The sequence below is a fragment of the Oncorhynchus kisutch genome, linkage group LG25, assembly GCF_002021735.2.
Source record: "Oncorhynchus kisutch isolate 150728-3 linkage group LG25, Okis_V2, whole genome shotgun sequence".
Lineage (NCBI taxonomy): Eukaryota > Metazoa > Chordata > Actinopteri > Salmoniformes > Salmonidae > Oncorhynchus > Oncorhynchus kisutch.
The window spans coordinates 27,902,297-27,918,374 of NC_034198.2; the positions used below are offsets into that span (position 1 = coordinate 27,902,297).

A 16,078-nucleotide genomic window follows, 5' to 3' on the forward strand; every position below is an offset into this window, starting at 1 on the left:
ATCGCAGCCAAAAATAATTGAAGCATTGCATATATATAAAAACACACACACACACACAGTATATTAAACATTAAGAACACATTCCTATTATTGAGATGCACCCCCCTTTTCCCCTCAGAACAGCCTCAATTCATCAGGGCATGGACTCTACAAGGTGTCAAAAACGTTCCACAGGGATGCTGGTCCATGTTGACTCCAATGCTTCCCGTGGTTGTGTCGAAATGGCTGAATGTCTTTTGGGTGGTGGACCATTCTTGAAATTGTTGAGCGTGATAAATCCAGCAGGGTTGCACAAACTGGTGTGCCTGGGACCTACTACCGTACCCCGTTCAAAGGCACTTAAATATTTTGTCTGGCCTATTCACCCTCTGAATGGCACACATACACAATCCATGTCTCAAGGCTTAAAAATCCTTCTTTAACCTGTCTCCTCCCCTTCATGAAGTGGATTTAACAGGTGACATCAAGAAGGGATCATAGCTTTAACCTGGTTTCACCTGGTCAGTCTGTCGTGGAAAGAGTAATGCTCATATTGTTTTGTCCACTCAGTGTCTATCTATATCTATAAATGATCCATACAGTAGACTCAACATCTTTCACTTTAAATGTCCTACTGCATATCTCTATGTTACTGTATTGTCTTACCGTGATGGAATAGTCTGTAATGGCCCTAAAACAAATGCCTTATCATCCATTGTTGATTGGCAATAAAGTTTGAATTAAATGGAATCCAAGCTAAAGAATGAAACATACTGTCATTATTCTAAAATGAGAGAATGAAATCACATTATTCCCTTAGCCTATATTTCAACTGTGACTTGACAAAAAATAATTACCACTCAAATAAATGTGTAATCTCATAAAACAACAATGTTTTAACTGAAATAAAATAATGGGGGAAAACATACAAATTACAAGATCCCTCTGACTAGTCTTGGACAATTTGTTTTAATGCTAAGTTTATTTTTGAAATTGTAGATAATCATTAAACCATAATTTTAAAATGGCAAATGTCCTGTTTCTCTATTGTTATAAAGGAAATGTAGCTCACACACTCGCACATCTGGCTGCGCGTAATGCAAATAGCTGCCAGTCCAACTGCAGAGAACAGGCATGTATTTCCCCACCTGTCCATCACAGCCGGTCTATAATTGAGGAAGCAGACAAATCTAGGTCCACTACACTCCAGGCCAACCACAGACAAGAAGATTAGAAACCAGTTGGAGACGCAAAGGGAATTAGAGCTGTGGTTAGAAAAACAAATCCCTAATGGCATATTCCAAAGTATAAGCAAGACGTTAATAGCTATGGAGAGGCACTGTTGATGCACTCTAACTATGGCTAAAATTGAGTTTGTCATTATGATGCCCTGTTGTTAGTATACATTAAACTATGGTGGGAAGATAAACTGTGGTTGTAAGTTGTAAGTAATTATTAGGAAGTAATCAATAATGCTTAATGGACTCACAAACTATACATATAACTAAATGTGATGTGCAACACAGAAAATGTATATGACATGTTTTCCAAGCATTTAGTAATTGAGGAAAAGCTTCATAATAATGACTAAATGCTTAGAAATCTGTTACATGCATTTTCTATGTTGCACATCACATTTAGTTATATGTTTAGTTTGTGAAAGAGCCCAAGTGACCGCAACCATTTCTGTTCTGAACATGGCACACAAAGCCAATGTACAGCCCATCTCTAGGATCAATACTTAAAACGGGGAAATCTACAACTAGACTCGACGGGCCAACCCTGCCCATCTGAGAAAAATAGTGCAACTCCAGCTGCATCTTAGTTTAATAGCAACAGTGCAACTGAGCAAGAAGCACTGAACAATGGATAATCACCTATTTCCTTGACTTTTCCAAATGTCTGTCCTAAGAGAGCAGAGGAAGTCGGATCATGTTGCTCTGTGTAGTCAGTGTTGTGGTGCAGGCAAGAACCTGTGATTGACCCTCCCTTGCAGGGAGGGAAGGGACAGCTGGAGGTCCTGGGTGTGAGGCGGCGTGAGGCGGACGCTAAACAATCAATCAGGCCAGCTGGTCACCTGACACCAGCCCTGTCACAACGCATCGGTCACCCCCGGGAACACACCGGTCACAACGCAGGGCCGCAGTACTGCTGACCGTACCCACTTCACCTCTCCACCATCACGCCTGTCAATCACAGGGAGAACCAGGCACGCACAGGGTAGACAGTCACACCTACTCTACAATGTGTGTACATTAATACATCATTGTGATAGTGTTTCTTTTGAGTGTTCAGTCAGGTCTTAAATACCTGTGTAAACCGATGGAATTGATACTGACGGTTAAATGCAGATTTCCCCTTTTACTTATTTTCGTTCCACTACACCTGCACTCATTAAAAGTAATTATACAGTTTGTTTCTGCACTTCAAGAGAGTTAATATGTTCGACAAATTGAATCTGATATTGGCTAATACATTCCAAACGGCATACAACTTCAACTGCCATTTGACAATCTGTAAGAATTGTTGTGTACTGTGTAGTTGGTTATGTGCAGGCTAACAGTAATTCCCTGCAAAAGGACAATGTCTAGAAGTCCAGAGGAAATAGAAACTCAGTGGTCTTTAGAAATATCAACTTCACTGACTCAGATTCGAGAAATCATTGTCTAAATACCTTCACAGTACAGATGAAGAATAGAGTTAGCACAAATATATATATATATATATTTAAATTGACGATCAATCATACTTTTAGTGCATATGCTTATAAACTATTTGAAAAAAAGTGATGTTTCAACAGAAATGAGAAATGCATTTTTGCAACCCATTAAAACAACACCATTTAGAATCAACTAATTATATAACTAAGTGTTCAGTTTAAAGTGTTATCTCCAGGAGCTTCTGTACCCAGCTGCATAAATACATACCACAACTTAACACCCTTAATACACTGCCTGCCTGACCGCCTGCCTGACTGCGGCTAGCCTAATGTGCTAAATTAAACAGCGAGTACTGTATGTGCGTACACATGCCTCCTGTCACAACACATACAACAACCTTTACCCTTTAAACATGAAGCCAAGAAAAGGTTCATTTTTGCCGGAATCCAACAGCTAGCAGGTCACTGCTGGAGAAATTAACACTCAGTGACAATTCCGCGTTACAAAATTAACAATGTCGCTCGCAGAGTGGGCTGCTCTCGACTAGAACGTACAAGCGCCTGAATGGAAAGGCCAACACCATGACTGCAGCTATGCACCACTCATCCACAGCTGCCACTCACTCATTCACTCTATCGCTCTCTCTCTCTCTCGCTCTACCTCCTTCTCTCGCTCTCTCCCTTTTGTCTCTCAGGGCAGTGAGCTGCTGTCACGGTGGAGGAACGCCTGTCAATCTCAGGCCCTAATCCAATGGCACATCGGCGGGGGACATGTCACATATGTTAAGAGGAGCAGAGAGGGAATGACTGGGGGGACACAGACCGGGGCGAGAGGAAAGGAGGAGGGCAGGGTGCGCCCGTGACAGACCCACTGTGACATGTGGCCCCGGACCAACTCTGAGTAACCAAGCTGCCACAGGAAAAGGTGGGGGGCAGGTTGAGTGGGACGGGGGCATGGTTAACCTCGCCTGACGTGACTAGCATTCAGAAGTGGCACGCAGGGAGGGGGCCGAGGGAAATACCAAGCACTGCCACAGAGTTAAACTCACAGTGATCTTACAATATTACTCAAAGATCACTCATTTTTACATAAACAGTTTGGGGCTCAGTGGACAAAGAGACGTAAACATGAAATGCTTTGTACACATTTCATACCATAGTCCAAACAGTTGACTATTAGCACATTGAATACTATGTGGTTCTACTAATGTATCATAGGCATCAAGACAGGTGTTCACCAGTGTTAGATACTGAATGTGGCTTAGTGTGTAATGGATGGAAATAATGCATCTTGTCATTGAAGACAGTGACCTGCATGCATGATTAGAGCTAGAGTTATAGAAATGAGAAAGCCATTTCGCTGCTACTGGCTGAGGGGTCTGTCTGGGACTCACCTGGTGGTGTTGAATATGCTGCATGTTGCAGGTGAAGTCACAGTACAGGTGGAACTTGTCAATGTCTTTGGGCTTTCTTTGGTGACCCTCTTTCTGCTGCTCCTTCAGGGCTGTCCTAGACACAGACGACTGGAGCATCACCTTGCTTTTATCACATCTGAGAGAGAGACAGACAGAGAGACCGAAAGACAGAGACCAAAAGCGAGAGATAGAGACACACAGAGAGAGACACAGAGAGAGAGAGAGAGAGAGAGACACAGAGAGAGAGAGAGAGACACACAGAGAGAGAGAGAGAGAGAGACACACAGAGAGAGAGAGAGACACACAGAGAGAGAGAGAGACACACAGAGAGAGAGAGAGACACACAGAGAGAGAGAGAGACACACAGAGAGAGAGAGAGAGAGAGAGAGAGAGAGAGAGAGAGAGAGAGAGAGAGAGAGACACACAGAGAGAGAGACAGAGAGATAACCGTAACACTGTAAATAACGTTCAAAAGAAGTTTGAAATATCTATGCACACACACAGATGCCAAGAAGTGTCACAGAGTACTTATTACCAGCTAGATCGCAGGTTTAGCTGAAACAATGATTGGAGACGGGGAACAGATGGAGTGGGGAACACAGTTCTGTACATGGTGTGGAAGGCAAAGAGGGAGAGAAGGAGAAAGTTCTTACAGCGATCTTATATGGGTCAGAGTCTCTCCGTCTTTAGCAATAATATCAGCCAAAATCTGCTCCACACCGGTCGACACCTCCTCCAAGGTGGACAATCCTGTGGGGCAGACACATGCAGAAATGATGTATATATAATTCACATTAGGATATGAACACAGTAATAAACTAGTTGTAGCACTAACACTATGGTATCAGTGCGACAGCATACTGGGAGATTTGAGCAGTAAAATGTTATTCTACAGAAACTAACATCAATACTTCCCCTGTACAGTATGTAAAAGGTTTGACTGTGTTACTCAAAGCAAACCCGGTGTCCAAAGATCAACATCGTTATGTGTTGAATTCTGAGAGCGCATGTCCAGTATTATAGGTCTAATGGAAATGTATTTTCATCTGCATATGAAAGCAATGGCATTATACTGAATTAGCATACATTCAATTTCACTGGAAGTGCAATCAACCGTATCTTACGAAGGGGGGTTGGGAGAAATTATATCTAGCCAAAGCATCCCCATTGTGGTCCCCTTTCATAGACCTTTGCTGCCCTCTTGTGACCAATTCTTTAAAACCATGGTAACTGATAATGGCAAAGAACTGGAGTTGCTGCAGATTAGCCCAACTGGCTAATGTGAGGTGTGAGACACAGGGCTAGGGTTGCAAAATTCTTTCCCCAAATTTCCTGGTTTTCCTGAAATCCTGATTGGAAGATTCCTACAATTAGAAGTAGATAAGCAGGAAATCCGGGAATCTTCCAACAGGGAATTCAGTACCATTGGCAGTATAATGTGTGTACCTTCCCTCCCAGGTTTGACCCAGGCTCTCAGGTCCAGAGTGTGAGGACTCTGTAGCAGGGCCTGGGCAGCAGACTCCAGTCCCAGCTGCTTGGCACGACAGGCCTTGCTCAGCCTGCTGCCTTTCTTGTAGGGTGCATACTGCAGGGGTACAAGCACACATCAGAGAGAGGATATTCCATCAGGCAGTGAGTCAGTCATCACATGTTCCAGTTCAGGTCCAGATCACATACATGCACCGTCCAGTTCTGGTCAAGTAGACCTAGAGTTGAAAAACTCCCTGTAATTTACCAAAGTTGGAATTTCCTGAAATGTTGGTAATTAATAGGTAATTTTGATAAACTATGGAAAAATATTAAACATTAACAGTATTCATGAAGTTCATGGGTTATATTTAGGATAATGCTTTGCAGCTAAATAAATCAAATATGAAAACACCAAAAAATGTGTGAAAGTTTCCAGAATTCCAGTAGTTTACTGGTAAATAGAAATAAAAAACTACCGGTAACATTCCATCCCTTTGCAACCCTAAGTAGACTGCTCTCACTCACCACGTGGTCCAGTTCATCAGCGGTCCTGCAGTTCCTCAGAGCCTGTTCCAGCTCAGCAGTCAGGACTCCCTCCTTCTTAAGAGTCTGACTGATAGTCTGCGTCTTCTTCGCCAGTGCACTAGAAAGATCACAGGATCACACAGATGAAAACATGCATGGACACACATACACACAAATACAGAAACACACACACACACAGAAAAACAGATGAAATACGCACAAAAAAAATATCGGCAACTATAATAATACCCAACTTGTCGGATTGGCGCCATCTAACGGAGATGATCTGTTATTGGACTGACTGGTTGTAACAGTTATTTATGCAGACATACAAATATACAGTATGCAGGGTATCAGAGGTGGAAAAAGTACCCAACTGTCATACTTGAGTAAAAGTACATTTAATACAAAATGACTCAAGTAAAAGTGAGTCACCGAATAAAATAGTACTTCAGTAAAATTCTAAAAGTATTTGGTTTTAAATATACTTGCGTATCAAAAGTAAATGTAATTGCTAAAATATACTTAAGTATCAAACGTAAAAGTACAAATCTTTTCAAATTCCTTATATAAAGCAAACCAGGCCGCACCATTTTCTTGTTTTTTTTAATTTACAGACAGCCAGGGGCATGCTCTGACCATCATTTACAAACAAAGCATGTGTTTATTGAGTCCACCATATCACAGGCCGTAGGGATAACCAGGGATGTTCTCATGATAAGTGTGTGAATGACACCATTTTCCTGTTCTGCTAAACATTCAAAATGTAATGAGTACTTTTGGATGTCAAGGAAAATGTATGGAGTAAAAAGTACAATATTTTCTTTAGGAATGTAGTGAAGTAAAAGTAGTCAACATTATAAATATTAAAGTACAGATACCCCTAAAAACTACTTAGCTTGTGCTTTCAAGTATTTTTACTTAAGTACTTTACGCCACCGGCTACTATGAAATATTTGTTTGATTATCTTAAGTTACTTATGGTGAAGTCAAATAAACAAGTGAAATATTATTTTCTATTCCAGTCTAATAAACTGGTATAGCACCCCACTAATAAGTTCCTCACTAGATCTCCTCCAGCACCAGTTGCACATCCCTCACGGCATCTGCGTCCATGTGGTTGATCAACTCTTTCCTGTAGCGCACTATAAAGGGAATGGTGTTCTCCTCTCTGAAGAGCTGGGAAATGTTCAAACACAACCTCTGCTCCACTCCTGTCCTCTCAGACAGCAACTGACAACACACAGAGGAGAATGCTGCATCACAGAGGAATCAAATGTGAATGTGAATAATTAATTCACGAATTATTACCATGTGAATAATACTACATTAATGAGGAAACATACATTGATTGCAATGGTCAACTATTTTGCAGACAATTTTAGGGTGCCATTCAGTCAGACCAGCTATTTACATATTTGGTGGTTTGGCACAACAGTATAGCAACTGTTCAGTTTATTTAGGTTAGAGCTGAAAATTATGGTTTGTTGTTGAATTACTCAAATGACTTACTTGAATAAGGTCCCAGTTCATGTTCAGGTCTTCTCCAAAGCCTCTTCCTGAGGTGGGCAGTCTGGTGGGCCTGCCCTGGGGGGCACTGCTGGTCTTCTGTCTCTTCAGAGAAGGCTCATCAAACGCAAAGTCCTCCTCAGGCTCTTCCTTTTTCCCCCCATAAGGCTGATGGCTGGAGGAAGGCCCCTCGGACCACCCGCCCCCTGCTCTGGACATGTTGTCGTTGCAGGATCCATCAGGCACAATGAAGGACAGTCTCTGAAAGACATCCATTGGAGGAGTATATAAACACCTGATATAACAAGTGGTGAAGTCAGTCAGTGAGGTGTCTACCATTATGTTCAGCCAAATGTGTAGTAATTTCATAGAAATCATGTTGAGCAGTTCGTATTACACTGTACCACTAAGTCCCTATACCACTGTAATAACAAAAATCACTCAACTCCATTAATGCAATTGCAAAGCAAGTAATGTCTAACCAAATGAACACAATATTGTTACTAGCGTAATAAAAGCTTACTAAACAGGTGGAGAGTTTCCATGACTCTTACCTCCTCTTTGACCCTGGCTGACTGCTGTGACTCCGCTGCATCACAGATGGCTCCTCCAGCCTCTTCCTCTAACAGAGCTTGCTGTTTTTTACCTCCTTTTGTTGCTCTGGGAACTTTAGGGGGTTTGGGTTCTTTAGGGGGTTTGGGAGCTTTAGGGGGTTTGGGAGCTTTAGGGGCTCTGGGAGCTTTAGGGGCTCTGGGAGCTCGGGGCTTCCTCTCCACTGGTTTGCGTGGGGCTTTGGGTTTGGATTCCTTGGGCTCTTTAGGTTTAGCCTGCCTCTTCACCACTGGTTTCTTCTCGCTTGGCTGAGCTTTCTGCTGCCTCTTGGGGGCCTTGGATTCTGGCTGCCATTCTTCAATCTCATCTTCACTCGCTGACTGAGTGTGTGGACTACTAAGGGAACAGAGGCTTGTGTTATGGAAAACTGATCAAAAGGGAAACTGTGAATACAGAAGCTTTAGAATACACACAAAACACAATTTTTATCAAATGAATTCCATACACAATTCCTGACTTATGTTAAAACTCACAGTTCATCGGAATCTCCATCTGTTGTCTTTTCCGTGTAGACTTTAACTGTGCGAGTTCGCCGTTGCATCTGGTGAGAGATATAATCAACATTTAATTTTTTACCATTACCAAACCCACTCTTACTGTCAAATCAAACAAAGGCGTAATAGTCTAAGCCAACACTATCAATACTGCTGTGTCATATACAGTACCAGTCAAAAGTTGAAACACCTACTCATTCAAGGGTTCTTTATTTTTACTATTATCTACATTGTAGAATAACATTGAAGACATCAAAACTATGAAATAACACATATGGAATCACGTAGCAAGCAAAAAAAAGTTAATCAAAATATATTTTAGATTTTTCAAAGTAGCCACCCTTTGCCTTGATGACAGTTTTGCACACTCTTGGCAATCTCTCAACCAGCTTCACTTTGAATTCTTTTTCAACAGTCTTGAATGAGCTCTCACATATAATGAGCACTTGTTGGCTGTTTTTCCTTCACTTTGCGGTCTCAATTGGGATGAGTTTGGGTGATTGTAGAGCCCAGGTCATCTGATGCAGCACTCCATCACTCTCCTCCTTGGTCAAATAGCCCTTACGCAGCCTTGAGGTGTGTTGGGTAATTGTCCTGCTGAAAATAAAATGATAGTCCCACTAAATGCAAGCCAAATGGGGTGGCGTATCGCTGCAGAATGCTGTGGTAGCCATGCTGGTTAAGTGTGCCTTGAATTCTAAATAAATCAGACAGTGTCACCAGCAAAGCACCCCCACACCATCACACCTCCTCCTCCATGCTTCATGGTGGGAACCACACATGCGGAGATCATCCGTTCACCTACTTTACGTCTCACAAATACACGGCGGTTGGAACCAAAAATCACAGCTCTCCGCCAGTCTAATGTCCATAGCTCGTGTTTCTAGGCCCAAGAAAGCCTCTTCTTATTATTGGTGTCCTTTAGTAGTGGTTTCTTTGCAGCAATTTGACCATGAAGGTCTGATTCATGCAGGCTCCTCTGAACAGTCGATGTTGAGATGTGTCTGTTACTTGAACTCTGAGAAGCATTTATTTGGGCTGCAAATTCTGAGGCTGGTAACTCTAATGAACTTATCCTCTGCAGCAGAGGTAACTCTGGGTCTTCCTTTCCTGTGGCGGTCCTCATGAGAGCCAGTTTCATCATAGCGCTTGATGGTTTTTGTGACAGCACTTGAAGAAACATTAAAAGTTCTTTAAATTTCCCGGATTGACTGACCGTCATGTCTTAAAGTAACGATGGACTGCCGTTTCTCTTTGCTTATTTGAGCTGTTCTTGCCATAATATGGACTTCGTCTTTTACCAAACAGGCCTATCTTCTGTATACCACTCCTACCATGTCCCAACACAACTGATTGGCTCAAACGCATTAAGGAAAGACAATCCCCAAATGAACTTTTTCCAAGGCACACCTGTTAATTGAAATGCATTCCAGGTGACTACCTCATGAAGCTGGTTGAGAGAATACCAAGAGTGTGCAAAGCTGTCATCAAGGCAAAGGGTGGCTACAAAGTAGAAAATAGTCAAATAAAGAAAAACCCTTAGATGAGTAGGTGTGTCCACACTTTTGACTGGGACTGTATGTAGGCTAATACACATTTAACCAGATTTTCTAAATAGCCTCTACTCCTGCCCTTGGCCTACAATAACCTCGGTAAAAAGGACTTTCAAAAGCCTACTGCCTACTGGTAGTCCTAGGCCTACTGAGATGGCTGTATTTAATAAGTACCCACACACTCTCCCCATCAGCCCTTACAGGACACTGGTAGAGGCAGGTAGAAATACCTTGACCACTCAAAACCACGCACACGTCCGCGCCTCATAGTACGTTAGAGCCCGAGAAACCGAAACAAACTAGAACAAATACACAGTAAGCACTCGAAAACAAAATACATGTACAACTTGTAGATACATAATAAACTTGAGTTACACAGATAACTGGGGAACTTGGTAGCAATATGGGGTGCAATGATCAGCATGTACACTATACAACATAACACCACATACTAGGACTACTTATTTTCAGGAGAGCATCAGGTGTGTGTGTATTGATTACGGAAACCAATTACCGTTTAAGTATCAAACTGCAAACGGAACGAAACGGGGAGGGACCTACCTGACTTTGTCCCATATAAACTCTCGTTTTACTTTTGGAGTGAATGGTTTCTTTTCCAAAACGTTTTGCAACAGAATCGGCGTAAAGATTACACCCCAGTTCGAAGAGTAGTTCCAAGCTAACGTTAGTACCCCATACGGGATACTTGAGATAAACACCCCCCTCTGCACTAGCCTTAAACCTTGCCTAACCATGTTTTACTTCAATGAGGGTTAGGGACGTACTAAGGATCTCTGATAGCACGACCGTTAAGATGGAAATGGAACGCTCTGTCTCTCTCGTGGAAACGGTTCGTCATGTCTCTAGTGTAATAGCTATGATTATAACAGTATTGGTTGCAGAGGCCTGCAGTTAAATAACTAGAAGTTGAACACGTTGCCCTTCGCTGCAAAATACCCCTGGCCCAACCTTAATTTAAGCTAACGGCCGGGTAGCATTATTCATTCAAATCTGGCGCGAGTGTCACCAGAGTGATTTGTCTCCCTCGGCGTAGCTAGCTAGGTCTATAGCTACATTATGAAAACATTGGTTAGTGCTGCATTGACGATGAAAATATGTTTAGCAGTTTGTTGAACAACAGTACAACAAGCTACTCACGTTGATAGTGTTTTTCAATTGGAAGAGCTTCTAAGAAATACAGCCATGTTGCAACACATCTGGCAAACGATGCTCTTGCTACTTCCGCCAACACGTGACGTGATAGGGCTCATCCAATCATAGTTTAGGATCACTTCCGTCAATCTATTTGTACAGAGGGACACTAAATCATATCAACTCTTTACAATATACTACTTATAAAACATATTATAGTAACTAACATTGTACGGAAATGTACTTCAGTGTATTAGTACTCGAGAAACGAGAAAAACACCCGATGAAAATGGTGTGGTCTATTCTGAATCACATTTAAAGGACCAGAGTCACTTAAATTATTGGGCAACTGAGATTTTGGCAATAATAGGCAATTATTCCAAAGAATATTACTTTGAGCTACACTAAAATGCAGAATGCAAAATATCTCATGAGAAAAGGCAACATTTTTAGGCACCTATTTAAGCGTATTTCAAAAAATCCTTACTATATTGACCCTATTGCCTTTTTTACAACAGGCTACATCTGGATTAAGTGTTTGATTTATAGTTCTTCAATGGGAGAGTGGGGTAAATTGAGCCAAAGGGTTAGTTGAGCAACCCCTTGTTTCTAGGTAACCATACAAAAATTAACAATGTGACCAAATATTCAGGAAGAGGTCATAATTTAATGGAGAAAGAACCACATGGAAAAAGTGGCATGCAAGTTAGATCCAAAAAACATATTTTCATGAAGTCAAATTAATTGATTGTGTTATATGTTTCATGATGTTTGTATCTTAACTAAAGCAGATTGTTTTAATACATCAGTTGTGGTCTCTATAAGCTACAATATGGAGGTCCTAACCCGAGCATGAAAGTGTATCCTTGTATGAATGAATGGCATATACATATATACATACAATGGGGCAAAAAAGTATTTAGTCAGCCACCAATTGTGCAAGTTCTCCCACTTAAAAAGATGAGAGGCCTGTAATTTTCATCATAGTTTACACTTCAACTATGACAGACAAAATGAGGGGGGGGAAATCCAGAAAATCACATTGTAGGATTTTTAATGAATTTATTTGCAAATTATGGCGGAAAATAAGTATTTGGTCACCTACAAACAAGCAAGATTTCTGGCTCTCACAGATCTGTAACTTCTTCTTTAAGAGGCTCCTCTGTCCTCCACTCGTTACCTGTATTAATGGCACCTGTTTGAACTTGTTATCAGTATAAAAGACACCTGTCCACAACCTCAAAACAGTCACACTCCAAACTCCACTATGGCCAAGACCAAAGAGCTGTCAAAAGGACACCAGAAACAAAATTGTAGACCTGCACCAGGCTGGGAAGGTAAGCAGCTTGGTTTGAAGAAATCAACTGTGGGAGCAATTATTAGGAAATGGAAGACATACAAGACCACTGATAATCTCCCTCGATCTGGGGCTCCATGCAAAATCTCACCCCGTGGGGTCAAAATGATCACAAGAACGGTGAGCAAAAATCCCAGAACCACACGGGGGGACCTAGTGAATGACCTGCAGAGCGCTAGGACCAAAGTAACAAAGCCTACCATCAGTAACACATACACCGCCAGGGACTCAAATCCTGCAGTGCCAGTCGTGTCCCCCTGCTTAAGCCAGTACATGAACAGGCCCGTCTGAAGTTTGCTAGAGAGCATTTGGATGATCCAGAAGAAGATTGGGCGAATGTCATATGGTCAGATGAAACCAAAATATAACTTTTTGGTAAAAACTCAACTCGTCGTATTTGGAGGACAAAGAATGCTGAGTTGCATCCAAAGAACACCATACCTACTGTGAAGCATGGGGGTGGAAACATCATGCTTTGGGGCTGTTTTTCTGCAAAGGGACCAGGACCAGCAACAGTGTGTGAAAAACTTGTGAAGATTTACAGAAAACGTTTGACCTCTGTCATTGCCAAAAAAGGGTATATAACAAATTATTGAGAAACTTTTGTTATTGACCACATACTTATTTTCCACCATAATTTGCAAATAAATTCATTACAAATCCTACAATGTGATTTTCTGGATTTTTTTTCTCATTTTGTCTGTCATAGTTGAAGTGTACCTATGATGAAAATTACAGGCCTCTCGTCTTTTTAAGTGGGAGAACTTGCACAATTGGTGGCTGACTAAATACTTTTTTGCCCCACTGTACATACATACAGTCCCAGTGAAAAATTGACACACCTCATTCAAGGGTTTTTCTTTATTTTTACTATTTTCTACATTGTAGAATAATAGTGAAGACATCACAACTATGAAATAACACATATGGAATCATGTTGTAACCCAAAAAAGTGTTAAACAAATCAAAATTGATTTTAGAATCTTTAAAGTAGCCACCCTTTGCCTTGACAGTGTTGATGAATAGATACATGAGAAACGAGACCAAGTTGAGACTCTGGACAAGGCGGATAAGGTATAGTAAAGGCCGTTTATTCAAGAGTAATTTTTTTTTTTTTTTTTTACCTTTATTTAACCAGGCAAGTCAGTTAAGAACAAATTCTTATTTTCAATGACGGCCTAGGAACAGTGGGTTAACTGCCTGTTCAAGGGCAGAACGACAGATTTTGTACCTTGTCAGCTCGGGGATTTGAACTTGCAACCTTTCGGTTACTAGTCCAATGCTCTAACCACTAGGCTACACTGCCGCCCCTAATGATATCTGGCAAAGCGTGCTGCACGGCCCCGTTCGTCTAGCTCTTATGGAACTATCGGAAGAAGAGACCTGAAACATGTCGTGCAGTTCATTTTATACATTGAAATGACGTAGGTAGATTCTGGTAGTCCTGGCTTCTGGTAGGTTGCTTGTAGGTGATAGACAGTCCCCTCCAGCCTGGTGTCAGTATCCCATTGGTTCTCGACAGAGTTCTTTGTCTTTGGAGCCCATCCCGAAGGGGGTTTGAGTGTGTATATGTTTGGGAGTTTCAGTGTGTATGTTATCTTAGTCAGCCACCTGTGCGGGGGGAGGTTATGACACAGAGTGTAAGCTATAGTTTGCATGGTTAGGCCACAGGCAGCCAACAGTCAGTGAATGCGTTATTACATGTGTTAATATGTTATTACAACAGCTTTGCACACTCTTGGCAATCTCTCAACCAGCTTCATGAGGGAGTCACCTGGAATGCTTTTCCAACAGTCTTAAAGGAGTTCCCACATATGCTGAGCACTTGTTGGCTGGTACCACATTCATCTGTACAAACAATAGTACGCAAGTATAAACACCATGGGACCACGCAACCATCATACCGCTCAGGAAGGAGACGCATTCTGTCTCTTAGAGATTAACGTTCTTTGGTGCGAAAAGTGCAAATTAATCCCAGAACAACAGCAAAGGACCTTGTGAAGATGCTGGAGGAAACAGGTGAAGATGCTGGAGGAAACAGTTACGAAAGTATCTATATCGACAGTAAAACGAGTCCTATATCAACAAAACTTGAAAGGCCGCTCAGCAAGGAAGAAGCCACTGCTCCAAAACTTCCATAAAAAAGCCAGACTACGGTTTGCAACTGCACATGGGGACAAAGATTGAACTTTTTGGAGAAATATCCTCTGGTCTGATGAAACAAAAATAGGACGGACCATCGTTATGTTTGGGGGAAAAAGGGGGAGGCTTGCAAGCCGAAGAACAACATCCCAACCGTGAAACACAGTGGTGGTAGCATCATTTTGTGGTGGTGCATTGCTGCAGGAGGGACTGGTGCACTTCACAAAATAGATGGCATCATGAGATAAGACAATTATGTGGATATATTGAAGCAACATCTCAAGACATCAGTCAGGAAGTTACAGCTTGGTCGGAAATGGGTCTTCCAAATGAACAATGACCCTAAGCATACTTCCAAAGTTGTGGCAAAATGGCTAAAGGACAACAAAGTCAAGATATTGGAGTGGCCATCACAAATCCCTGACTTCAATCCTCTAAAAAATTTGTGGGCAGAACTGAAAAAGCTTGTGCGAGCAAGGAGGCCTACAAACTTGACTCATTTACACCAGCTCTGTCAGGAGGAATGGGCCAAAATTTACCCAACTTATTTTGGGAAGCTTGTGGAAGGCTACCCGAAACATTTGACCCAAGTTAAACAATCTAAAGGCAATGCTACCAAATACTAATTGAGTGTATGTAAACTTCTGACCCACTGAGAATGTGATGATAGAAATAAAAGCTGAAATAAATCATTCTCTCTACTAATATTCTGACATTTCACATTCTTAAAATGAAGTGGTGATCCTAACTGACCTAAGACAGGGAATTTTTACAAGGATTAAATGTCAGGAACTGTGAAAAACAGAGTTTAAATGTATTTGGCTAAGGTGTATGTAAACTTCCGACTTCAACTAAAAAATTGTCATTTTAATCCATAGTAAAAAAAAATCATTTTAATCCATAGTGACGTGAAGGAGAAGCATTAATTTCTCATCGCCTATTGAAAACTGGGCTTCCTACTTTACTCATAACATAACTGTCCTTTCGTTGAAAAATATCCCAAAACTTTGTAAGAATTTCCTTAATTCACTGTTAGGGGAAATTGTTGGAAAGTTGCACGCTCACTTTTAGTTAGGGGAGACCAGGGGAAATTGTAACAGTCTTTGTATCTATTATAGACATGTTAGTACAGTGGTGAACCTATAGACCTTCAGTGTGACAGGTTAGTACAGTGGTGAACCTATAGGTCTTCAGTGTGTGACAGTGGTGAA

At 41.5% G+C, this 16,078-nt stretch overlaps 1 protein-coding gene across 2 annotated transcripts in view; it reads right to left on the reverse strand.

Moving 5' to 3' along the window:
* srbd1 (S1 RNA binding domain 1) overlaps positions 1-11,501 on the reverse strand; it is an 85,783-nt gene extending 74,282 nt beyond the window's left edge. The window contains exons 1-9 of one of the 2 annotated variants that reach the window (XM_031804913.1): positions 11,375-11,501; positions 8,643-8,710; positions 8,112-8,502; positions 7,561-7,818; positions 7,115-7,281; positions 6,049-6,166; positions 5,500-5,638; positions 4,707-4,803; positions 4,033-4,189 (exon numbers count right to left, since the gene is read on the reverse strand). In XM_031804913.1, coding sequence (XP_031660773.1) covers positions 4,033-4,189; positions 4,707-4,803; positions 5,500-5,638; positions 6,049-6,166; positions 7,115-7,281; positions 7,561-7,818; positions 8,112-8,502; positions 8,643-8,710 — 1,395 coding nt within the window. In that variant the 5' untranslated portion in view covers positions 11,375-11,501. Of the gene's footprint in view, positions 1-4,032; positions 4,190-4,706; positions 4,804-5,499; positions 5,639-6,048; positions 6,167-7,114; positions 7,282-7,560; positions 7,819-8,111; positions 8,506-8,642; positions 8,711-11,374 lie in introns of both variants that reach the window. The other variant, XM_031804912.1, reaches the window with a different exon arrangement.
* Between the last annotated feature and the right edge of the window lie 4,577 nt (positions 11,502-16,078).